Below are 26013 nucleotides of genomic sequence, written 5' to 3' on the forward strand. Positions count from 1 at the left end.
ATCCGCCCTCTTAATAAATCACTTCATACAGAGCTCTGGTTTAGATGTCATTTTCCCAAAAGGACTCACCACAGTGTTCCTTTTTTTTTTTTTTTATGGAGGTACTGGAGATTGAATCCAGGACCTCGTGCATGCTAAGCAGGTGCTCTACCACTGAGCTATACCCATCCACCCCACACAGTGAACCTTTAAGAGCAAGTTTTACTCATGCACTTAATTAATGATTCCATTTCCAGAGATGCCATTGCCTCACAACTTGTCAGAAACACATCTTCTGAATAAAACAAGGTACTCTTCCCTGCCTCAGAACGCCATCCTAGATCCAGACCTATTTTGGGTGCCTGGCTCCTAGAAATGGATGAAAGTCAATGCTGCAGTGGAATTTTACTTTAGGTGCCGGGGAACTTGCTGAAGACACACAGCCCAGGAGGAAAGGCTGACCAGAAACAAGTTGCGCAAGGCTGAACGCACTACAGTGGATAAACATCTTCAAACAGCTGTCATTTCATGGAAGGCAGGCAAGATGTTCAAGCTGGTGATAAAAGAACAGCCAGGACAGACTTGACAGCCCAGACTGTGAGCAGCTTAACTAAGCTAAAGAGTGAGGGGGTAAAAAAGCCACCAACCGCTAAGCCACCAAGTGAGACTGGGTGGCAGGAATACCTAGAGCGATCCTGACAATGCAAATTCCCTTCTCTTCACACGAGGAAGTCTGTCTCTGACAAGACTGTCCTAGTTCACCCACCACTCATCTACACTTACAACGACAGGTACAGAAGGATGAAATGCCCTATTCGCAGACACCTACAGGCTGAATGAGGAACAGAAACCAGGGAGGAATGCAGCTCCCAGGTCCTGAAATTTAATTACCAGACCATTTTTAGCCCTGGACTTCATTAAATTCAGGTTAAGCGCTGCCAGGTACTGGCTAGACAGAGCCAGCCCCGCGACGCGTCTTTCCAGAGAGGATGAGTCCGGCCTGGCTGCTCGCAGAGGCCCCAGATCAGGAGTTTGCTGCGCCGCGCTCCTCGGAGCGGCACCGTGGACCTGGGGAAGGACGGATGGACGGGGACACACACACACACACACACACACACACACACACACACACAGCACAGCTGACAATTCCCCCGCCACCCCCAAAGCCCACGCGCCAGGAAAGGGCCAGTTTTCACCGCGAAGGGAACACGTAGCCGGGGAAGTGTCCCCTGGCCCTTTCCCTCTGCCCCTCAGGCGGGATTCTGAGAAGAAAAGGCAAAAGGGGCAGACTTACCTAACTCCTCTGGGCTGTAGGGCGCAGGGGAGGCTTCCACAAACTCACTGTCTGAAGGAAGAAAAAAAGCAGAAAACAAAAATGGAATCGCAACCATTCAGGGCAAATCGATTAAGGATCAGTTACCGCGCAGGTCCCTTAGAAAAGCGCGGGTTTCTCTCTCCCAGTGACCAGAATCCCTGAACCCGGGGCCACGCGGGGTTCCGGAAGCCTGATCCACAGAGGGGTACGAAATTGTCAAAGAAACTTGGCAGGGGGGCAATTCCGCCCAGGGATCAAGAGTCTTCAGGGCTCGGGCAGGTGCGCACCAACTTCCCGTGTGTGCGACCCCGCGGATCCCCCCGCCGGGTGCGCCTGGCTGAGACCTCATCTTCTTGCCCTCAGCCCGAGGGGCGCATCGCGGCTCCCACTGGGCCTAGCAGCGACGTCCCCGCGCCTAGGAGCCCCAAAGTTTCCCAGCGGGTCCAGGAGGCCGGAGGGCGCGCGGCACCTGCGGCGGCGAGCTCCCCGCGCCCACCCGGCGGAGCGCCCCGCGCGCATCCCCGCCGCTCGTTGCTAGGCGACCGCGGCCGTCACGCTCGGCAGCCGCGCGCGCGCGCGCGCTGCCTCCCAACTCCCTGTTGGAGGGTGTCTTCCCCCCCCCCACCCTCTTTGACCATTTTTTTTTACAAATTGGAGCATAACCAGTTCTAAAACGATTCTTGCTTTTTTGCATTATACCTGTCCTCCTCCGATATTTGGGAAATCGTTTTTTCTGTGCTTCTCATGGGGAGATGCAGGAATTTTAGAGCTTAACTATTTCTTGAGGCAACGGAGAAGGAGCTTCCAATGCTCCCAAACCTCTCCTTTTTGAACCCGAATTCTAACTCCACTCCAAATATTATTTCCTCCTTTTAAGAGACTGGTTCAAGCAGGGAAGGTAGTAAGTCTCCATTTCTCAGGTAGGGGAACGGAGGCTCAGAAGTTGAGTAACTTATGGATGACTGAGCACTGTGATGGAGTGTCGGGGGAGAAAAGAGAGATGCTCCTTCTATATTATAAAAAAAAAAGAGTTGAGCGGTTTCAAATACAGTATGTAGAAACAGAAGTTGAGGTCTAAAAGCCCAAGTTGTAGATTCTAAGGAAATTCATGTCAGATTGAAGGAATCTCTTTCTCTAGATCAGCGGCCTGAATAACTTGGGCAGATGCATTGTGTGTTTTCCCCCAGGGCTGACTGCCTGCTCCCCTGGGAGGGCCCTGGCCTTTGGGACTGTGCTCCAGAGAGGGAGCCCAGCAGGATGCTGGGAGGAAGCAAGAGGAAGGAAGAAGGAAACATGGAAGGAAAATGGTTGTCTCTTCTCTGTTTTTATCCTTGGAGACTGAGAGTTAGAGAGTCAACCATTAATTGGGGCAACATCCTGGGGCCCTTCTATAGTCTCAGACTGATCAGCTCACCAGCTGCAGCAGCCTAAGGGCCCCCAGATCTGTGCCAAGGTTTTCTCATTCTGTAAACACTCAGCCATCTCTGGATTTTCCACTGTCAGCTTTTGGTTTACAAATTATGATGGAGGACAGAAAGAAGCCACTTTAGGCAGAATACTCAGGGAGGAATGCCTGCGAACCAGGGGGAGGCTGTCCTGCCCCAACAAAGTAGCCCTTCTTAAGCTGCCTCGCCCATCTCTCTATCCTCTTCTTTTTTTCCCCACTCCTGAAACCTGAGCTCTCAAATCCAAGAAGTGTATGTGCTTGGGTGAATGTTTGTTTGCACGAATCAATCCATCTCCTCCCACCTCCTAGAATCCTCTGTTTGCCCTAGGGAATTCATGGTTCATCACAATCCCCAATATCCTCAGCCTCTTGTCCAAATGTTTCTTTCAATTTCTTACTCTGACGGAAACCTGGCTCTCCTTGAAAATAACAGACCGCTTTGCCCATCACTCCTACTTACTGCAGCCACCTGCAGACCCTTGTGTTCCTTGAAGATTTTGGTGTCTGGGTCATTGTCACTTTCCCCAATATCATTCCCATGATCATTCTTATTTCCAAATCTACCTAATAGATTCTTCTCATACTCTGGTCTCTCAGCTCTTCAGCATCCGCTCCATTCCTGGACCTCCAACTATCCCAGCTCCCTTTTCTCATAGTGACACCATCCATAATCTCAATGCCAAGCATTCCACTCTGCAGTCACCACCTCCTACATTTCCACCTTATTCTTTCTGTTATCCTAACCCAGTATCTCCTTGACTCCTGTAATTTACTTATCCCATGATCTTTTCTCTGTTCCTTACTCTCCTCTTGACCTACCTTCCTCCTTTAACCACTTTAGTTTCTAGGTTTATTATGATCATATCTCTTTTATGTGTTCCTTCAAATCCACACCTCCCTCTCTCCCTCCATATTAAGTGATAACCCTGGTAAATCTAATTCTTCACCTTCTCTCTGCCAGCACCCAGTTAAACATGATTGGCCATCATGCTGACTGGTCTTGTTTTCAATTTGTGACCACTAACCTCATGTGGACATTAGCCCAGCAACTACTCAGCGTTTGTCAGGTTTCCGTACTGTCCTGCTCTCCTGGTTACTGTGGATGAACCACCTGTTCTCCATCTAAGACCAACTCCTCCATTGTGGATCAGATCCTACGCCCTCTCACATGGCCGTTTGCCCCATCTTGCCTAAATTAATGTTTTCCTCTGTTCTGGATCATTCCCATCAGTATATCAACATGCTACTATGTTTCTGTCTTAGAAAAAAAAAAAAAAAAAAAACCTTCCTTGACTCCACCTCTCTCTCCAATTACCACTCTCAATTTCAGCCGCAGTCTACAACAAAATTCACCAAAGAATTCTTTGCATTCATGTTTCCACATCTTCCTATTGCTCTTAAAGGCAAACAGGCTTCTTGGTCATCACTCTTCCAAAGTAACTTTTGTCAGTGACAAGCCTGGCCTTGACACTGCCAAATTCCAGTCGTCTTGGCCCTAATAGGAGCTTCCCCACTGATTCTAGGAGTGAGTGAGCTTAGAGCAATTGTCTCCAGGCTCAGGCTCCTCCATCTTCCCCATCATATCAGGAGGCAGCTAGCCTTTGTGTTCCAAGAGAGACAGTCTACAGAGGGCTTTGGGGTCTGCCAGACCTTGCTTCCAATACCAGCTCCACTATTAACTAGTAGTTTAATTTCTGCCAATCTTAGTTTTCTATAAAAATGGAGATGATCATCATAGCTAACTCATACAGTTGTGGCAAGAATGCAATAAACTAAAGCCCTTGAGCCTGTAGGAGAGAGACTGTCACATTGTGAAAATCAAGTCAATGTTGGTTATTCTGAGATGGCATGCTTCTTTACAGCTGAGAAAAGTGGGTTCTTTTCTCTCCTTTACTGAAGGGAATCACTGACCACAGATTATGCTTCAAATTAAGGGCAATGTCTATTATCCCATCTTTTAGTTTGTTTTCTAAGAGTCAGATTGAAAGCTGGTTACGTGGAGTTGGGACCAAGCATTCCCCATAGGGATGGGGAACTGCAAATGTTCTACCAGGTGATTAGTTTCTGGCACCTGCTAAGTTGTCCTAACTCACAATGGGTGTCTCTTCAATTTGTTCCCATGAATGGATGACTCATAAGCCCAGAGCTTTCCTTACAACACTTCAGTTCTTTGAATTTCCCAGTCAACTGAAGGTTAATGAGAAAATATTTTTCTTGTTTCAATATTTGCTGTTGACAATTTTTCTAAAATGGATGATTCTAATTTTCCCTCTTAGGAAGCAGAGCAAAGAATAATGTTTCCTGCTACTCAAACAACATTTATGGGGAATTTATCACACTTCCAGGATGATGCTAGGCAATGCAGATACAAAGATGATCAGAGCAGGTTCCTGCCCTCATGTTGCTCACTTTCTAATTGGTTCAGAGGGCCCTACTAACCTCAGGCAGTGTCCAAAGAGCCTACCCACGCTTAACTTTTATAGGTCTTTTACAAAGAAATGATTCTGCAGGAGGGTCACTGAGTTATAAAGGATGGTGCACAATCTTATAGGTTGGAATCTCAGCTTTGTCAGATTATTAGGGGAGAAATCACAGGAATGATACTAAATCTCCCAGAGCCTCAGTTTCGTAACAATAATACTTATCTGACTGTGTTGTCAGGAAAAGCAGAACAGGTAAAGTATGAGAGAAACCAAGCACCGTGCCTGGCACACAGTGGGTGCTTAGGGAGAAATGCTCCTTTCCCTCCCACACAGAGGGCTGGAGCCTGCTGGAGTCTCCTCTCTTGACTGTGCTAGGAGGAGACTGGGCTTCCTGCTGCCATGGCCCCTGAGCACAGGGAGGAGTCTCTGGTCCTATTTCTAGGGCAACATTTATTAGAAAGTGGGACATGTGGGGAGAAAGCAGCAAGGAGGAAATGCTTCTGGGGCTCAGGGTGAACTCTTTCTGGGATGCAGGTTTTCCATAGAAACAGAATACACAGGGGGCTGCTGTCTAATATCCACTCCTACTATTTCCTACCACATTATGAGCTGAACAGGCTTTGGGGAGCTAGCCTGGGAATCCAACTCTTAGCTTTAGTATTTCTTCATATATATAAATTTAATAATATATTATTAATTAATATTAATGATGTTATATAATATATATAGTTATAAATGTTTTAAATTAATTTTTATTATATAAGAAAATAATATATATTCAGAGTGAGGAAAAAAACATTTAGTACTGTGGGGTGTAAACTGAGAAATGGCGGTCCTCTTTCCCGCCCTCTCCCAGTCTCCATTCCCAGACTGAAACACCACCCACAGCCTCCTGTGTGCCCTGGTAGAGATTATTTTTTAAGCATATTCAAACACGTATGTGAATTGTTTAAACAAGCTGGGTTTCATAGTATGGCTTCCAAATTAAAGACGATATATTTCTAAATAAAATTTTGATCCCATCCCATGTCATAAACTGAGGTGTGATTATTTTCTATTTAGTAGATCAAGATAGTGTATAAAAAGTCATAGGAAAGAAGTTTTATCAACTATTAGAAAATCTTGAACAAAACTGAGGCATTTAAAGGGTTACACTTCAGTTATCTGGAAAACTCACTTAATCAGAACCCTCAATTCTCATTGAAGTACGGTCATATAGCAATGTTGAATATAGCTCTAGGATCAAAGGAATTCTTAGATCCATTTCTAGAGCTAAAAGCACCCTCCAAATGCTTTTTGGGGTGACTAGAAGAGGTGTTCCTAGCTTAACATCCATCACTAATATTCTGCTTAGTGCTATGGCATTGCAGCCGTGGACACAGACCACTCTGCACAGGAGTCTGGGAATGCCGTCAGCCCCTAACTATGGGCTGCCTTGACTCTGGGGCTCCCCAGGGACTACACAGCCCCTTGGTCAGTGGAGAAAAGGAGGCGATGCGATCTCATACAGACAGCATCTTCCCTCAAGAGATGGGGGAGGGCTAAATGCCACATGGGGAGAAGTTTTTTCAGCCAAGGTACGTTATCAATTCCCTTTGCAAGAAAAAGCTGCACAGTTGTCCTAAGAACAAGTTAGGATGGTAGCCAGAGGCCACTAGGATCTGTGCACAGCCTTCCTGGCCCCAACCCCTGGGAGGTCACCAGTTTCAAGCAGGAAAGACAGAACAAAGCAGGCTGAGCCCTCCGCCTGCCTGCCTGCCTCTCCTCCCTGGTGTCGCCCTCGGCTCATCTTCTCCGCAGGTAGCCTTCTGTCTCCTGGCGGCCCTGTGCTAGTTAATAGCAGAACAGAGTGAAGAAGCAATGTTCACCCCCTCCTCCCCTCCTCACCCTGGGGAGCGTGAGCAGGACTGATCAGGAGGAAAGAGTGGGGCTGGGGCTGCCTGAACACGGCATGACTTTCTCCTATCATCCTGTCTCTTAGCTGCATCCTCTTAGGACGAGGCAACAGAGGACAGCAGGGAGAATATGCTCCCACCCAGCCGGTTTCATCAAAGAGAATTTTGTGCTTAATTGGTCGCAGCATTAGCTCCAGGGCCAAATTGGCCCAAAGGACATCTCTCCTTCTCTGGGGGTTTAATATTCTTTTCTTGTAGCACAACCTCACTTGTTTTTTTTTTTTATAATCCTTGCTGAAAGGGAGAAAGAAAACATAGTTGGTTTGTTTCCCTTCAAGGAAAAGCAAGTCTCAGATAACTGCTTTAAGTGTTTGATAAACTGCAGAAGAGATGGGCTCTTTAGGAAGAATAATTCACTATATCTCACCTGAAAAAAAAAATCATTATCCTGAGCAGAAACAATACAAGCAAAGAGATGATATGATATTAAGTCTGACAGGAAACCAAGGATTCCTTTTTATAAAAACGCTACATATGGCCTCTGAAAAATTCAAATACCAGTGCAGTCGATGCTATTAACAAAAGCAAGGTATTTTATGAAATGTATAAACAGATTGGATCCATCCAGCCTCTCCCTGCCCCCAGGATTCCTGTTACCAACTATGGAATAGAGATGAAGGTTTAAAAGACTCCTCACTCAATATCATATCAAAGGAAATAAACTCTGGCTGAGCCAAGAAGCGACTAGAAGGTGTATGTGGGCATGAATCAGAATAAAGAGCCATTCCGAAAATACACGAAGAAAAAGGTCCCTGCAGAGGAAAATCATACACTTCCAGCTCACACTCGGTTGGATCTATTGAGTGAAATCAGACAAAATACCCTCTGTTAAGATTAAGGACAAGAACATTTGCTGCCATTGAAATCTGTGACTCAACCACTAAAAGAGAAATCCACTGAAGGGATGTGAGTTTCTGCTGAGATACAGAGACCATCCCGATCTCCCATTTTCCACCCCAGCCTCCTGGATGGAGGCCTGAGGGGGGATCGCTTCTTTTAGACATGGCAAATCGAGTCTGCCTGGACTGCCCAAGAGTCTCTCTTCTTTCACATTAAAATGGTTCTTCCAAGAAGCTATGGCCTTAGCAGTCAGCATAGCGCAGGTGCTGGAAGGAGACGCCTGAGTTCTAGCCCTCATTTTGCCGCTTATCTTTGGTAAGTCTCCAAACCTGCCTGGCTGTGATCTCCTGTGTGAAATGAGAAGACCTTTGTGCAATTTATTAAAACAAATGCCAACAGGGGACCATGGATAACAGATTTCATGGTATTCATGGTATTCTTTTTACTGCACTGCATGTGAGAGAAATAGACACAAAAGATCAGGCTTCAGAGAAAGGTGGAGACGCCGTTTGAAACTGACAGAGAAGTGAAATGGACGGAGCAGAGACCTGGAGGAGCAAGGCCTGAGTGTGAATGGGAGCTCTGCTGGCCTTTACTCTACGAGCTTGGCTTGGTTATCATGCCTTCCCAAGCCTCCGTGTCTTCATCTGCACAACGGGGATAATAAAAACTACTGGAAGAGATTTCAATGAGTGTTTGAATCAAATGAAATCATATCCAGAGCAGCTCTTGGCACCCAGACTACACTCAGAAAAATTCCTTCCTTCCTGACCTGTTAAAACTCTCGCTGACCTTGAGAGGCACCAGGAGGGAAATCCACTCCTTCCTGTTTTTATAACCATAATGAGAACAGCATCACTGAATTTCTAGACGCACCTGGCCCCTGCTGCCAGGTTATGTTTCCCACACTTCCTGCCTCTCCCCCTAATGAGGAGCTTACGCAGGTTGGGTCCCCTGGGAAGAGTGAATAGTGGGTAGGATTCTCAAACAGCTGAGTGAGCACATCCATAACAGGAAGAAGAAGTGTTTCCTAGATTCACTGAGAAGGGCTGTGAAGGCCTTCCCTTCTGCACCAGATCCCCACACGTCTGAGGTGGCAGCTGGCAAAGCAAAGGATGTCAGATGAGCTTACCCGGCGCCAATCAGAAACAGGGCTCTGGCCCCTTCCGTTTTGTGTGTCAGGCACTGCATGTGATTTCATTTGGAAAATGTGTTCCAGGCCTGTCAAAGAAGCTCGCAAGAACACTGGCCCAGGTCCTGGAGGGTGCTGTAGGAGTGCAGGAAGCGGGAGTGGCAGAGGGACTTTCCTGCAGAGATGCCGTATCGCCCCCAGACATCCTGGGTTCCCCCCCCACCAGCTTCCGGGAGGCTGACACACCCTCCTGGCAGCCTGAGATGTTCCGAGGATAACACAGAGGCAGATGTTGCGTGGATCTGGCCCTGCCTCGAGGCCTGTGACTCACCGGGATGACTGAGCCTCCCTGGCAGATAATGTGGTTCTCGGAGGACTCCACGAAGCCAAGAAGAAAACCTCAAGGCCTGGATGCTTCCAGGACTTTCCCGGCTGCCTCGCTAGAAACGTAAACCCCATTAGCCCACAATGGGCCGCAGAGATGGAGCAGCTGGTTTTGGCTAGTGTTGGGAGAGGAAGGACGTGGGGTTGAGGGTAGAGGAGAGATGTTCTGAAGCAGGTGGGTCAGAGCCTTGGCAATGCATTAGCTGAGGCGGCCATGGGAGGGCCTTGGACGGCCATCCACACAGGACCACAGCACCGTTTGTTTTCCGGCGGTGCTCAGGGCTCGTGCTCTTTCCTACTGTGACAATGAAATCAGCAGCAAAACAAACAAACAAAAAACCAACCAAACAAAAAATTCAAAACCCGTAACTAGGCCACGAGAGGCTTAACCTGAGAAGGCGGAAGGCAGAGTGGGGAGTGTGGGGGGTGAACGGTGGGGCGGGAGCTTGGTGTGGTGTGGTGTTGGGCAGACCTCGGTTCAAATCCCCACTCTGCCAATGACCTTGAGCAGTTTCTCAGCCTCTTCAGGCTCAGTCGTTTCATTTATAAGAGGAAAATAATGTTGTCATAAGAATGAACGGTGACAGTCTACATCGATACAGAAAAAGCTTAGGGTGGTGAGACTTTCCAGTACTTACCTTTTAATTTTGTTTTTATTTTTTTAACTATGTAAATGCATTACTGTTAAAAGAAGTTAAAATAAAGTGGTGCAAAACACACACAGACACACACACACACACACACAAAGGCTTAGCATAATGTCTGGTGTAATATATCTACCTAATAAATGATTATAAATTTTTTTTTGTAATTCATCAAATTCTGACTTAGATCTGGCACAGTGGGGCTCCCACTTTCTTTCTGAGTACAAGATTCTTCCTCTCTCTTCAAGATTTCGCCACATTCCCATTTTGCCACCCTGCCTAGTCTTCTTAGGACCCGAGCCCTTTCCCTGAACCCCAGCCTAAGCCTCTGAGGACCACCCGCATACCTCTGCTCACAAGGACTTTCACATCTCAGCCACACTGATTCCCTGGGACAGTGCTTCATCCACATACGGCGACACTACCATACTCGGTCTTGGATGCCTCCATCATCACAGACTGATAGTCTCAACGGGGGCCAGGTACCACGGTATCCACCAGAGCTAAGCTTTTCCATCAGTCCCGGAAGCTCTTCACTTACCCACGAGCAGTGCCTCCCCATTAGGCAGATATAGACACAGGTCTGGTTCCCCTTCCTACTAGCCAGCCACACCCCAGAGACCGCAGATACATGACAAGGTGAACTCCAGGAGGTGTGTGGCAGTGCTTGGAGCTGGCCTCAATAAGCAGTTTCTAGCCACCCCTTTGTCACAGTGATCCCCAAGACTTCTTTCAGTTCTAAGATTCTAAGATGGAAGATTCTATCGCCTCGGTTACAAAAGCCCCAGCAGACAAACCACACCTACTCAGCTCTCTCCTCTGCCATCTAGCTTTGGTGAACAAGCCTGGGGTCCTGAATGAAATACTATCCGTGCTGAAAGTAAGGCAAAGTGATCAGTGATGCCAGAAGCAGTCGTGCAAAGAGTTGGGTTGCCATAGTTAAAAAGGTTCTTCATGAAAGGAGAAATCTGCAGGGGATGTGGTCCTAGCCATCATCTGTTCATGCATCCATCCATTCATCAAGCCACCCAGCCAGCCGGCCACCAAATACACATCAGGCATTTGCCAGGCTCCTGGGGAAAGGGACGCAAAGGTGAGTGAAACAAGACATCTGCCCCAAGAAGCTCACAAGCTGTCTAGGCTATAGACAGTTGCAATACAGCATAACAAACTCTGTGACCCAGCAATCTGCAAATTCTCTGGCAGCCCTGAGGACGGACCTCTCTTTCAGACCAGGATGGAGATGGGTAGATGGCAGCCACAGGAAGAGCTCTCAGTGTAAATTGCTTAAGCTGGAGCTTCAAAGATGCACAGGAGCTGGCCACGCAGAAGTCGTACAGTCATGACAGCCTTTGCAAAGGCTCCCAGGTGTGTGAGTGCATGATATATTCAAGGTTCCAGAGGGAGACTGAGTCAGTGATGAGAAAGGGGTTTGTTTTAAGTGATGAGTGCTGAGAGATGAGTCTGGAGAGGCAGGCAGAGGTCAGGTCAGGGAAGGAAGGCTGTGTGTTGAGCTGAGGAAGTTCAACTTTAGTCCCTGAGCTACGAGGAGACAGTAGCTTGAGAACCTCTAAAAAGTGGCCAGGGTGGCAGTGTGACAGGACACAAGAGTGAATGGCTGTTGGTTTTTAGCTGGACTGCATCCAGGTCTCCTTTCTCAGAGTCTCAAGTTTCCCTTTGGGAACCTCCCGTTGCAGACAGCAGTGTTGGTTGGGAGATGTACCCTGGTGCAGGGCAGAAGCTCAGTAAATGCGTACTGCTGAGTAAGTTGCCCTTTTTAGAGATGGGGCACAGTAGAGAGTGGAGTCTGGTCATCTCCAAGTCTATCTTGCTTTTTCCTGTATTCCCAGTACTGGGCACAGATGAGATGTTCAATACTTATTGGGTGAAGGAATAAACAACAACAAATGGGAGGCATATCTTTTCTAAAAACATGAGCTCCTCTCCACAGCTCTATGTCAGGGTTATGGTTCCTACACATGTGGGCTCCACTCTAGGGCAGTAACAACATCCCCATCAATTAACGCTGAGTTGCATTAATCAGATGCTTGGACAGAGGAAAAGGAGGAAGGCAAACTGACCTAGTCTGTTTATACCAGTTGCATTATCCTCAACCTTAATCTTTGCAGGGCTGTGGGGAGGAGAGGAGAGGGGAGAGAAGAGAGGAGGGGAAGGGAGAGGAGGAGACAGGCAGGAACCCAGTGCCTGACACATGTTAGGTGCTCAGAGATACGTGGCTAACTTCCCACTTGCCTAGGGTGAGGGCTCAGTCAATGACAGCTTACATCTCTCACGATGCTTATCACAGCCTTACAAGTAAGCACCTTACTCTCATGTTAGAGCTGAAGAAACAGATTTTCTTAAGGCCATATAAACTTATAAAAAGGAAATTCAGGATCTGAATCCAGATCCATCTGACTCCCAAGTCCACGCCCTCTCCTCTCCACCTGGGTGCTTTCGAGAAGACAGCCAGCACCGGCCACATGCTGAGTCTAGCTGGGTTGACACAATGAGGGCAGGACTTGACGTGTACCACGCGTATCAGGGACAGCAAAAGCGGCCATACCCCCACTGGTGTTGGCAAAATGATGAATTCCAGCATGAGACAACCAGGCTCCTTCCTCCAGAGGCCACTGTTCACTGAGGTCCATGCTCCCAGCAAGTCTCTTGTCTGTGCAGCTCTCAGATCAAATGGAATCTCCTGAAATAAATCATGAGCACACACAAAAAAAAATGGAGATAAATGACTATTGATGCTCTCCTGGGCGGGGGACACTTTCTTGAAGAAAAGGAGTCAGTTTCCAGTTCATTCTGTTTCTTTAGCATGCAAAGATTGCTGTTAAGATTTGGGCATGCCCTGAGTGGGAGCGCTTACAATGAGACTTCAAGTCTACCATCCACGCTTCCCTCTCCATTCAGTTAACAAATGTTTATGAAGCAACTATCACGCGCCAGGCTTTGGGCAAGGACGTTCCCGTGTTTAGTTCTGCATGCTTTGTAGAATCCTAGAATTTCAGGGTAGGATATCAATTTCATAAAAATAAATAGGTATATGAGGTATATACATGCCTTTAAAAATGACTGGAAAATGGAACAAAAAAGTTGAAAGTAACTCCACCATATTGGCCAAAACGAGTGCTTTTTATTTTCTTTGTAATTGCCTGCATTTTCCATAATAAACATGCATTATTTTTACAGCCTGAAAAAAAGTACACCATAAACATCCTTTCAGAGGAAAATCCCAGGGCCTAGAAGGGCTGTGGAGACCAATTTTCCATTTCCTCTTGAAAACCCTGATACGCCCATGTCATGAGAGCTCTTGCTTTCACGCAAAGGACACCCTACTGGCCGCCTCCGAGAAGTCCAGCCTGGAGAATCTCTCCCTATAAACTGTATCTGGGAAGATTACAACTCAAGGCCAAACTTCTGCCTACATCACAAAGAGAATGAAGAGAACACTCTGTGTGTGGCAGGTCCTCCTGTGGACAAGGCTGAGTAATTGAACGTGACTGATTGACCTAATTTGTGAATACAGCAAATGGGACATCCACCCCAGCGGAAATCTTGTCAGCCCAATTAAGATGGGCACCAGTTATCATTTGTTGGAATCAGAGCAGCTGGCTTGATTTGGTCTCGAGAATGCTGTTCACAGTTGCCCTGCAGGTTCCTGTACCGCCCGTCTGACAGCAGACACGGCAGACTGACGTGATGCTTTTCGGCTGTCTGTCTAGAGAAGGGTGGTCCTCTTAGGAGTTGCAACAAACAACCAAAAATCTCTAGTAAAATACCAGGAGGTACCGAAGATGGTATTGCATTTTATTGGGTACTGGCTTATTAGGGATTTGTGCTCATTCCAAGCACCCCAAAATTCTAGAGAGGAATTCTAGACCAGAGTGGGTGTAACACAATGCCATAGGGAAAACATTAGACTTATCCATAAATCCAGATCTTAGCCCTGACGCTGGCACTAACTGGGTGACCTTGGGCAAACTCACTTATGTTCTTGGGGCTCAGTTTCCTTAACTTCAGATGAAGGAGTTAGGATTAGATGCTGTCAAAGTTGTGCGCAGTCTTCCAAGACCTACAATCTATAATAATATGCTCTTACATGCAAAGATGACCTATGCACGCACATTAGTGGGCTGAGAAAGCTGTGTTACTTGCCCATTAGTGAGACATCAGCCTGGGCACGTGAGACGGGGCTGAGGGAGGCCAGAGGTAGTCAGCCACTGGGACGAGGCGTGTTCTCTGTGCAAAACTAAAAACATGTCTGGAATAGAAGTCCAATCCTGGGCCATGGCCACACTGGCATCATCATTTAATCAAATGAACTCAATATTCTACATCTTATATCTTCACCAGTTATGAAATAACATTAACAGTCATACCACATCCTTGAAAAGCAACATTTTTTTAAACATTTTTTTATTGAGTAATAGTCATTTTACAGTGTTGTGTCAAATTCCAGTGTAGAGCACAATTTTTCAGTTATACATGAACATACATATATTCACTGTCACATTTTTTTTCTCTGTGAGCTACCACAAGATCTTGTATATATTTCCCTGTGCTATACAGTAATAATCTTGTTTATCTTCTCTATGTTTTAAAATCCCACTCTGTCCCTTCCCACTCCCAGCCCCCTTGGCAACCACAAGTTTGTATTCTATGTCTGTGAGTCTATTTCTGTTTTGTATTTGTGTTTTTTCTTTTTTTAGATTCCACATATGAGTGACCTCATATGGTATTTTTCTTTCTCTTTCTGGCTTACTTCACTTAGAATGACATTCTCCAGGAGCATCCATGTTGCTGCAAATGGCATTATGTTGTCAGTTTTTATGGCTGAGTAGTATTCCATTGTATAAATATACCACCTCTTCTTTATCCAGTCATCTGTTGATGGACATTTAGGCTGTTTCCATGTCTTGGCTCTTGTAAATAGTGCTGCTATGAACATTGGGGTGCAGATGTTCTTTTGAAGTAGGGTTCCTTCTGGATATATGCCCAGGAGCGGGATTCCTGGGTCATATGGTAAGTCTATTCCTAGTCTTTTGAGAAATCTCCACACTGTTTTCCTTGCTTTTCCTTGGTGGCTTTCCTTGCTTCCCTCTCCCACTCTTAATGATTTAGATGTCTTCTTTTACAATTTTGTGTTTATTCTATTTGTAATTCATGGTAGTTATCACAAAAAGCAACATTAATTTACAACAGATTGGTCATTCAAAACCATTATAGCAATCCCTGCGGTACCCTTGAGAAGTGAGTTGGAGATTCTAATAGCTTTGTTTGACAAAACTAGAACTTTACTGAACCCTTGGAGAGGGGTTTTCAAAGTTGATGCCCCATCCCTCTTGGCCCAATGGTTTAGACACCCACTGGCCCCCAGGAAGCAGATTTGCAAGATGGTGTCTTCTGGATGAGTGAAGTTAGGCGTTCACATCCATACATTTTATTTATTAATCCAGACTTCAAAAATTCGCGTTGAGTGTTTCATTAACTTCAACTCGAAAGCCCTGCTGGTTTCTTTGATGCTTGAATCTCACACCTCAGCTTGGGAAAGCCAAGCATAAAATGAGAAATGAAATTGCATCAAACACAAGTATTTCGAGGAAGACTGATCCATCACATCTGTTACTGAAACTCTAACACCGACACATCCGTCACAGGAAACCCCAGAGTTGCTCATTAAACTCTAGCAGCTAGAAAATATTTTCCAGGCTTCTGGCCACATAAAACAACATATTCAGAGTTTTCTATAAAATGTTTAACCTCTATCCAAGTCAAAATTTTATCAAAGACTAAGTCCAAGAAAAAGAAACTAAAAGAGAAAAAAATTAATGCAACCCCAGGAATAAGAAATGCAACCACATGGCAGCTCAAACAATAAAATGTGTGATAAGGTGGGGTGGCGAGAGTGGGAAAGACTGTTGAAAATTCATAGTTGTAATTCTGTCTTTGAGAAGCACTTTTTCAAAGATACATTTGTCATGTTCATAGACCCATTATTCACAATAGCCAAGAGTCTTGTCAATAGATGAATAGATAAAGGTGTGATACGTGTGTGTGTGTGTGTGTGTGTGTGTGTGTGTGTGTGTGTGTGTGTATACATGGAATATTATTCAGCCATGAAGAAGAAGGAAATCCTGCCATTTGCAATAACATGGATGGATCTAGAAGGCATTAGGCTAAGTGAAATAAGCCAGACAGAGAAAGACAAATACTGCATGATATCATGTACATGTGAAACACTGAAAAAAAAAAAGTAGAACTTATAGAAATGGAGAGTAGGGAAGTGGTTGCCAGGGGCAGAGTGGTGGGGGAAACAGGGAGAGGTTGGTCTAAGTACAGAAACTTTCAGCTTTAAGATGAACAAGTTTTGAGGATCTAATGTGTGACACTGTGACTATAGTTGATAACACTGCTTTGCCTGGTTGAAATTTGTTATGTGTGTAGAATTTAAATGTTCTCACAAAAAGAAAAATAAGAAATATTTGAGATGATGAATGTGTTAACTAGATGAGAGAATCATTTCACAGTGAACATGTATATCAAATCATCATGATGTAGACTTTAGATATGTTACAATATTATTTGTCAGTTGTATCTCAATAAAGCTGAAAAAATAAAATAAACAGCAATAAAAAGGAGAGAGAGAAAGAGAAGAACTAAGCAGAGTTGGACACTGGGATCTATAAAATATTGGGATGCTATGAATACATAATTGATATTTAATAAATACTGGTTGATGGGATGAATGAATAAATGATAACGGCCAGTGTGGGTACGGACTCTGGCCAGATATTAGACACCATTAAGCTCCCAAAGGTGACCTGCCTACCCTGAGAGTGTAATGTGAGGCCAAATGGACTTTTGGACTTAAGGAGTTTGGACCTCAAGCTCCTCAGCCACCAGAACTCTCCTTAAACTGGCAAATGCTCTTCTCTTTTTAAAGCTGCCTCTAGAGCAAGAAATCTATCCAGCCACCTGAGCCAGAAACCGGCCATCCTTGATTAATTGATTACTTCTCACATCTGATCAATCACCAACCTTGGTCCATTCTAGCTTTCAAATCTCTCAAGAATGCAACTCCTTCCCTCTGCTTTCATAGCCTCTGTCTTAGTTCAGCCACCATCACCTCTCACTGAGATACTGCAATGACTTCCATGGGTTCTTGGTCTCTCTTTCCTCCAACCCTTTCCCCACACTTTGTTGTAATATTTTTAAAGCACGAATCTGATCATGTCACTCCTCCATCAAAACACTCCAATGATTCATTATTCCCACGAGAAAGTCTGGGCCACTCCACATGGCGTGTAAAACCTAACTATAGCAAAGTATTTGCAACCCCTGAATAAGCTCCCCACTTGGTCTCTGGGATATTCAGCCCTTGCTAGAGCTGGGGCAAGGTGGTTCTTCCTCTCACCTTGCAAACTGCAGCTTATCTTTCACCTCTCGTCTTAGGTTTGGCTACGTGTCCCCCAGACTCCCCTAGGCTTACCTCCTGACAGCATCTATCACACTGCACTGTAACTGTTGGTATGTCTGTAGAGTTTAGTTCATAGTTTACTTACTTGAAAGCAGAGATCCTGTTTATCCGTATCCCTTGCATTGGTACAGCGGCTCCGCAAGGTAACACCCAGTAGGTATTTGTCTAATGACTGAATGGTGATGTTTGGCACAAGCACAGACGTGTCGCTTTGGAAAGTACTCTCTTTGCGACCTCACCCACATCCTCTGCTTCTTTGGAAATTTCTGCACCAAAAAACCGCACCCTATCTGCCTCTGCTTCCTGGCCTTAATCTGACCTTCTCATCTGGTCTAACTGGCTGAGATTCTCCCACTGATGCTCCCACTTCAGTGTGATCCTTACTCCTCTGCCAGCATGCCGCTGGAGCCCCTGCCCATCACACACCTGCCTCCCTCCCCAGGACCAGATGAAACTACACTTCTGATTATCCACGGAGACACCTGCCTCCCCAGTGCAGCCAGGTCACACCTAGACCTCTAACCAGTACCTCCAGGGTCATTTCTGGTTTGAGGGTGACTTAATCTAGAAACACAAATTCAGAAAACCTCTGTCCATACTATGATTCTGCCTTGACTGACTTAATATAGCTCTATCTGTAGAGAAGAGATGAATTAACCAGGACTGCCGTGTTTGGGGAATCAGATGGCATAGTCTACCATCCAGGCATTTAAGTGGCCATGGGTTCTAAGGAATGTGAACACCCTCATAGCAAACAAGTCCGCTTGCTGATAACTTATACTATAAATCAAGATATACATAAAAGTGTGTCTCGAGATATAAATATATTAAATGAATTCATTCATTCATTTGATAAATATTTGCTTGGTGTCTCCTATACACTAGCACTTGTGCTAAGTGCTTGGGATGGAAAAGTATAAGTATTGCCCTTCCTTCAAGGATTTTTCAGTCTTGAGGGGGGGACAAATACCTGGACATATTGTGACAGAAGAATGTACTAAGTGCAAGCATAGAGCAATGCACAAGGTAAACCACGGATCTGCAAATGATAGAGTCTGGAAGTTAGAAGGGATCTTAAGACCTCCGGTCTAACCCTTGTCTTATGCGTGGCTCTCCAGTAAATGCCTACCCAGCCTGTGCTGTAACGCCCAGCCGGAAGGAGCTCACTTTCTCCGCAGGCAGCCCCTTGCATTTGTGACCTCTTCTACCAAGCAATTCACTTGAAAGTTTTCAACACAATATTGATATTCACCAACAATCCTCAGTGCTGCTGAGGCATTCGAAGACCTCTTGCTCTTTGTTCTGTTCTTCAAAGGCTGCTTGAAGGTGAGATACTCTGCCAGGAATATCAAGATTTTGCCCCAATTCTAATGCTTTCCAAGCTTTGCAGATCTGGACCTTATTCTTCAGTGAGCCAGGAATCGGAAGGAACATTCCATCTTGGTTACGCATAGAGGGTACAAATCTATCTTGCCATGCCCAGGAAATGAACCAGACAATGAAACTGAAGCATAAGAAGGAAGAGGTCACAGGATGGAGTCTTCTTTCTCAACTAGGAATTTCTAGCTAAGATCTCCATTGTATAGGATCTTGGTATCTTAGTCAATACAGGATGCTATAACAAAGCACTGTAGACTGGGTGCCTTATAAACAACCAATATTTATTTCCCACAGTTCTTGAGGCTGGAAGCGAGACTAGGGGGCCAACGTGGTCCAGTTCTGGGGGGCCTTTCTTCCATTGCAGACTGCTGACTTTTCATTGCTTCCTCACGCAGCAGAAGGAGAGCTAGAGAGCTCTCTGGAAGGTGGAGAACTCGCTTATAAGGGCACTAATCCCATTCGCGAGAGCTCCATCCTTATGACTTAATTACTTGCCAAAGGCCCCACTTCCTAAGACCAGCACATTGGGGGTTAAGACTTCAACATATGGATTTTGAGGGGACAGAAACTTACAGTCCATTGTACTCGGTCTAGCCTGGGATCAGCCATCAGAAAAACCCAATCATCGACAACCTTGTGGACCACAGTAGAACAGGGGACAGTCTCCTCTTAGGCCCCCCCACAGGTTTGGCTCTGATGAGTTTCAACTTCTAAACTCAGAAGGATAATTTTCTTCCAGCTCCAAATAAACCAAACACATCAGAGTATACATCTGGGCTCTTAATATTCCAAAGATAAAATTCATCGGCACTTACAATCAAGAGTTTTAAACATGGTTGGAAGAGAAGAGAGAGTAGAACACTGTAAATATCCACTGTGAAAGAGATCACCTCTTTACATGGTCAAAAGGATATGAAATACAAGAGGCATGGAGTCTTCCTCTGTCTGAAATGACTGGTATTTAAAGAGTTCGCATGATTCTTCTGGGCTTTGTATTTGTTTGCATGTATTCTTACCAGCTTTGTAGAATTGGAAAGTTTGAGTAAGTCAAAATGGAGAAGCCCAACTGGGCAAAGTATTTTGAAGTTACTGTGGAATTTATTGATGTTACTATTTCAAGTTCTCCAATAAGTAATTTAGGCTATTATATGCTACTAGTCTCTAAGGAGCTGTGGCAACAAATTTATTTTTCAAAAACCTAATGAAGTTTTAAATGATGAGGTCCTCTGCAGAACTCTCAGGGACCCAGGCTTTTCATCTCTAGAGTCAGTCCATTGAGACCAAGCTCAGAAGTTTCCTCTACCATGAAACTTGCCCAGGCAGAGTTATTTCCTTCTCCCTTTGGGCTTCTCAGAACTTTTTATATTCCATTAAGACCACACTTTTTCACTGGATGATAACACTCTCTTTGTAAGATGATTGTCATCCCCGTTAGAAGGAAGGGTCCTTAGGACAAAGTCATATTTATCCACCCTTCCGTGCCCAGTGTTCACACAATGTCTGGCTAGACTTGGGGTCAGGCAATGCTTTTTGAATGAATGAGATGGACACACCCACAGCTGAGAAACTCAGATGAGTCTGTGCCTGCAAGCTCTTCACATAGCTCACATTAAATCAGTAGTCATGACGCAAGAATTAGCCCCACATTCTGCCATCTGGGCAGCACGAAGCCAAGTACACAGTGATGAGGAATGAAAAAGGAACATAAACATTTTAAGAAAACTGGGTTCTCACTTGGCTTGGGATTGTTCCTCAACTTAGTAACCCCAGATGAATCACTTCATCTTATTGGAGCCCAGTTTTTCCAGTGTGTGAAACACGCCTTACAAAAGTCCATTTTTCCACCTTTATCAGAGTCCTGTGAAAATTGTGTGTCAGCTGGAGAGTCACCAAAAGACTATACAAATGCATAGCAAGGTTATCATTCAATAAATTTGCTTATAGATAATCACTCGCGACACAGCACTGAATTCCAACTTGGAGTTGCCTAACTTGGGAGGTGACATAGCATGTGGGAGGGAGTATCAATGTAGTGAGTAAGAGCAAGGACTTAGGGGACAGATCTAGGTTTAAATCCCAGGTCCACCATTTCCTAGCAAGATCTGTAAGCAAGGTGTATAATGTCATTGAAATTAATTTTTCCCACCTGTAATAGGGGATCGGAACCTATGCTTTGTGGGGTTGTCATCAGGGTTAAATGAGAAATACCTGTACTGTACCTAGTATAGATCCTGGCCAGTAATAAAACTCAATAAATGGCAATGGCAGTTGTTTTTACTGAAATCATTATGAACTCTTGGAGTAGATACACTTTTAGAAGTGACTTAGCCCCATCCACAGCTTCATTCCTTGGGGAACCAGGATGAACTGTGACGAGGCATTAGGAAAAAAGTCCTCTGTCCCCAGAAGAAGGCTGCTGCGTCTAACACACTTTCCCAGAAGATGACATTTGCAAGAAGAGGACGAGAGTACGAATGGGAAACATTTGCTCTGTGCCGATCCTGGAAGGGAAAGGAGGAAACGAGGCAGCAAAGAATAACAGAGGCAAAGAGGCAGAGACAAGTTCTGTAAGGACTTGCTGAGGGAGAGTCATAAACAACACTGCCAGGGTCTGGGATGCTGGGAAACCACAGGAGGGGATTAAGTGGTTCTATTTGAGAAAAGGAATTGGGTTGCAGTCTACGCGGCAGAGAGAGCGAGTGCCAGTGTAGGATAAGCCGCCACGGCTCTGATCATGAACCAAGAATAAGATACTGACGTGGGCCCCACAGCAAAAAGCTGTCGTTCAGACACAGATCTTGACAGCCAGACCTGTGCTGGGGCAGATAGCAGTCACCATCTAACCCAGCCATCCATGAGAAAGATAATGTGAGTCCCACGTGTAATTTGACATTTTCTAATAGCCACATTTTTTTAAAAAAAAAAAAAAGGAATACAGGGGAAATTAATTTTAATAACATATTTTATGTAATCCGCTCTATCCAAAATAGTATTTCAACATGGATTCAATACTAAAAAAATTACTAATGAGAATGTCAGATTTCTTTTTTTCATACTAAGGCTTCCAAATCCAGTGTGTTTTTCCACTTATAGCACATTTGTACCAGCCACACCCCAGGTGCTCAGTAGCCACATAGGGCCCTGAGTTAATCCCAAGGGAAAAGGAATTCCATTCTCTTGACCTCCTAGGCCGCCATTAAGACCTTTTAAAAGCCTGGGTTCGTAGGGCAAGAAAAGATCTTTGGGGACATACAGTGTCATTGCTGACAGTTTTTCCTTCACATCTTTGCTTGAATTAAGCAGTTCCACACCCCGCTGAACACCTGCTCCAGTTCAGCACTCACTGATGACCAACTTAGCGCTTGCCCCGGCAGGCTGGTCATGGTGGATGTTCTGACCACTTCCCTGTTCTAAGGGAAGCTGCCTTACCCACGCCTTCTCCCTGCAGTCCCAAGGCAGTTCTTGGCACCCAACTTCTTCTCTCCATGCCCTCTCTGGCTCAGGTGACTAGGGATGGCCACATGACTCCATTTACCATCGGATCCATCTCTGTCGTCAGCTAGTGTGGAAAATTTCGTCCAACCAGGGACAGACCACCGTGGCCAGGTGAAGCCAATCAGCTCCTCCGTCAGGAAGGCAGAGGCAGAATCCGTCAGCTGACACGGAGGCACATCGGAAGAAGACACACAGGCAAGAAGCAGAGAGAGCTACAATAATACTGGATTTGCTGCCAATCCTTAGGCTTCTTTAGGTTCCTCTTTAATCTGTTTTCCAGATCAGGCTTCCAAAGCACATTTCACTTTAACAAAGCAATTCTCCAGATGAAAAAATTTTGAAAGCCTCCTGTGGGAGGGTCTCCAAGTAACCCTGGTTCTTGGAGCTCTGTTGAAACCTTCCAGTATTAACCACATTCTGGGCCCCAGAAGCATATCTGTTTTGCTCTTTCTGATTTTCCATGAGATTCCCGTATCTTTTATGGTCATGATTAGTTTACAAGAATCCCTTATGTATTAAGGAAAGCCTGAATGAGTCTATATCTTTCAACAAAAAGGCCCACCACAGAGATAGATACTTTCACACACATTCAAGCAAACTCTTTTCCACCACTGCCCCCTGGACTTGTGTGCACTCAGTCTCATGCCTATGTGTAGCCTGGCAGAGAAGGGATGGATTACTTTGGGTTGCATTCCTAAGTAATTATATTCTCTAAGAGCTCATCACAGTGGCCTTCTGAGGACCCTTTAAAGCCTCACATCATCTACTGCAATGGTTCTCAACCGTGCCTGCACGTCACAGCTACCTGGGGTACATTTAAAATACGGTGATGCCCAGACCCATGCCCAGACCCACGCCCAGACCTGTGAAATCAGAATCTCTTGGGGCAGGTCCCTGGGCATCTGTATTTCTTAAAAGCTCTTCAAGTAATTCTAATGTGCAGTCACTACTGAGGGACACTGATATACAGGATACGCCCTTGTACAGCCTTGGGTTTCTGGCAGAGAAAACCACGCATTGATTTAAATGATTAAAATGCATATTTGTTTCTTAAAGACTACATTAAAAATAAAGAATGATCCAAAGTGGAAAAGTGAGCCTCACTCATCAATGGAATCCCCAACAGTCCCATTTCCTGGAAGTAACCATTTTGCCCTCTTGTGTGCCCTTCCAAAAATTGTCTATGCCTATGCAAATATATGTATGTGTGTACATGTACGTATATATGCACATGTATTTATATATACAAATATATGTGTGTATAGAAAGAGAGACACACATGAATACATATACAAACACATATGCACATACATTTTTTCCCTGTGGCTGGTGTTTTTTCTTTCTAATATATTTTGCTTATTAATCTAGAAATATTTTTTTAATTGTTGATAGATTTTTTTATTTTTTTAACATTTTTATTGAATTATAGTCATTTTACAATGTTGTGTCAAATTCCAATGTAGAGCACAATTTTTTAGTTCTACATGAACATGTATATATTCATTGTCACATTTTTTTTTGCTGTGAGCTACCATAAGATCTTGTATATATTTCCCTGTGCTATGCAGTATAATCTTGTTTATCTATTCTACATTTTGAAATCCCAGTCTGTCCCTTCCAACCCCCAGCCCCCTTGGCAACCACAAGTTAGAAATCTTTGATTAAAAAAAAAAAAACAGCAGAGTTTGAAACGGTATTTACTTTCCCAGATAATACAACAAATTATAAAGCAAAACTAATAAAACAGTGTAATCATATTGCTGGCATAAATTACTTGTTTGAATAGAACAAAAAGCTTAAAAAATAATCAATGGAATTGATTCAGTATATGAAAGCAATCGGCATTTCAGGTCAGTGGGGAAAAGAGAGACTACTCAGAAAAACTGTATAGGGGTAGTTGGCTACTTTTTAAAAAGTGGATTCTTTCCAAATGGCAGTCAATTGCCCCAGTACTACTAGATTGAAATGCTGCATTGCCATGTTGGTTGGACCTGCTTCTGGACACAGTGTTTCCATGATCTCTCTAGTGTTGCATCAGTATTTTAATTATTGTATGTTGTGACATGCTTTAATGTCTAGTATGACTAGACTTCCTTCCTGACATCACTTTTCTCCCCAGAAATGGCCTGGCTGGGGACCCATCACCTGCTCCACACCCATGAAGCTGCCCAGGAGGCACCTGCAGTAATAAAGCAGGAGCCCAAAAGTACCAGAAGAACAAGGTAGCCCATGTTAGCATTGCAAGAGCCATGAAAACAAATTGTCATTGCAACTATAGCTCACAAAACTTGGCCAGGACCTGCACTCTGTGTCTAAATAGGGTGACTGCCCACTGAAATAAAGTAGTTAAATAGGAGCAAGAGTCCCCCAGCATGTTATCCAAATTGTCCAAAGTATAATCGGAAATCACTCATCATACCAAGCACCGGTGAAAACACAGTTTGACTAAGAAATGACAATCCATCAGTGCAACACTGAGGTGAATCAGATGTTGGAATTATCTGACAAGGATTTAAAAGCAACTGTTAAAGGGGAGGGTAGAGCTCAGTGGTAGAGTGCATACCTAGCATGCATGGGATCCTGAGTTCAATCCCCAGTACCTCTACTAAGTAAATAAGTAAATAAACCTAATTACCTCCCCCTCAAAAAAAAAAAAAAAAAAAGAACAGGGAAAAGCAGCAGTTATAAAAAATGCTTCAAACAAATTCTCATGAAACAAATAAAAGATGTAAAATCTCAGAAATAAAAGTTACAGAAAAGAATCAAATGCAAAATATTAAGTTTAAATACATAATAACAGAAATTTTAAAATGTCAACAGATAGGAAAGAAATAATAAAGATAATATCAGAAATAAATTAAACTGAAAACAGGAACACTTGAGAAAATCAGTGAAACAAATAGCTGATTGTTATGAGAAAAAATCAATAAGATCAGTAAACCTCTAGCTAGACTGATAAATATAAAAAGAAAAAAAAATCCACCAATTACCAACATCAGAAATGAAACAGGAGATATTGCTACAGATCTTATAGCCATTAAAAGGATAATAAAGAAATATATGGACAACATTACACTTTTAAATTCAACAACTTCAAAGAAATGGAAGAATGCTTTGAAAACCATGAACAACAAAAACTCATTCAAGATGAAATAAGTAATCTGAATAGTTCTACAATTACTTTAAAAATTGATTTTATAATTAAAAAGCTGAAAAAGAAATCTCTAGGTCCAAATTATTTCACTGGAGAATTTTACCAAGCATTTAAAAAAGAATTAACATCAATTTTACATAATCATGTCCAAAAAAATAGAAGAGAAGGAATCATTTTGTGACTCATTTCACGAGGCCAGTATTACCTTGATACCAAAACCAAAGATAGTACAAAAAAGGGAAAACTACAGATCAATAACTCTCATGAACTGAGATGCAAAAATTCTCAACAAAATTATCAGTAAGTTGAATCTAGCAGATCTTTATAAAAAATAATAATATACATGACCAAATGGGATTTATTCCAGATATTTAAAGCT

The 26013-nt window shown here is 44.1% G+C and overlaps 1 protein-coding gene across 5 annotated transcripts in view; it reads right to left on the reverse strand.

Annotated features, from left to right (window-relative positions):
* The window catches only part of AMOTL1 (angiomotin like 1), a 164308-nt gene that overhangs the window by 124904 nt on the left and 13391 nt on the right, over positions 1–26013 (reverse strand). For 3 of the 5 annotated variants that reach the window (XM_032488304.1, XM_032488303.1, XM_032488310.1), the window contains 2 exons: positions 12686–12820; positions 1274–1324 (listed from right to left, as the gene is read on the reverse strand). In XM_032488304.1, coding sequence (XP_032344195.1) covers positions 1274–1324; positions 12686–12770 — 136 coding nt within the window. In that variant the 5' untranslated portion in view covers positions 12771–12820. The remainder of the gene's footprint in view (positions 1–1273; positions 1325–12685; positions 12821–26013) is intronic. The other 2 variants (XM_032488305.1, XM_032488311.1) reach the window with 2 other exon arrangements.

Source organism: Camelus ferus, chromosome 10, assembly GCF_009834535.1.
Source record: "Camelus ferus isolate YT-003-E chromosome 10, BCGSAC_Cfer_1.0, whole genome shotgun sequence".
Taxonomy (NCBI): domain Eukaryota; kingdom Metazoa; phylum Chordata; class Mammalia; order Artiodactyla; family Camelidae; genus Camelus; species Camelus ferus.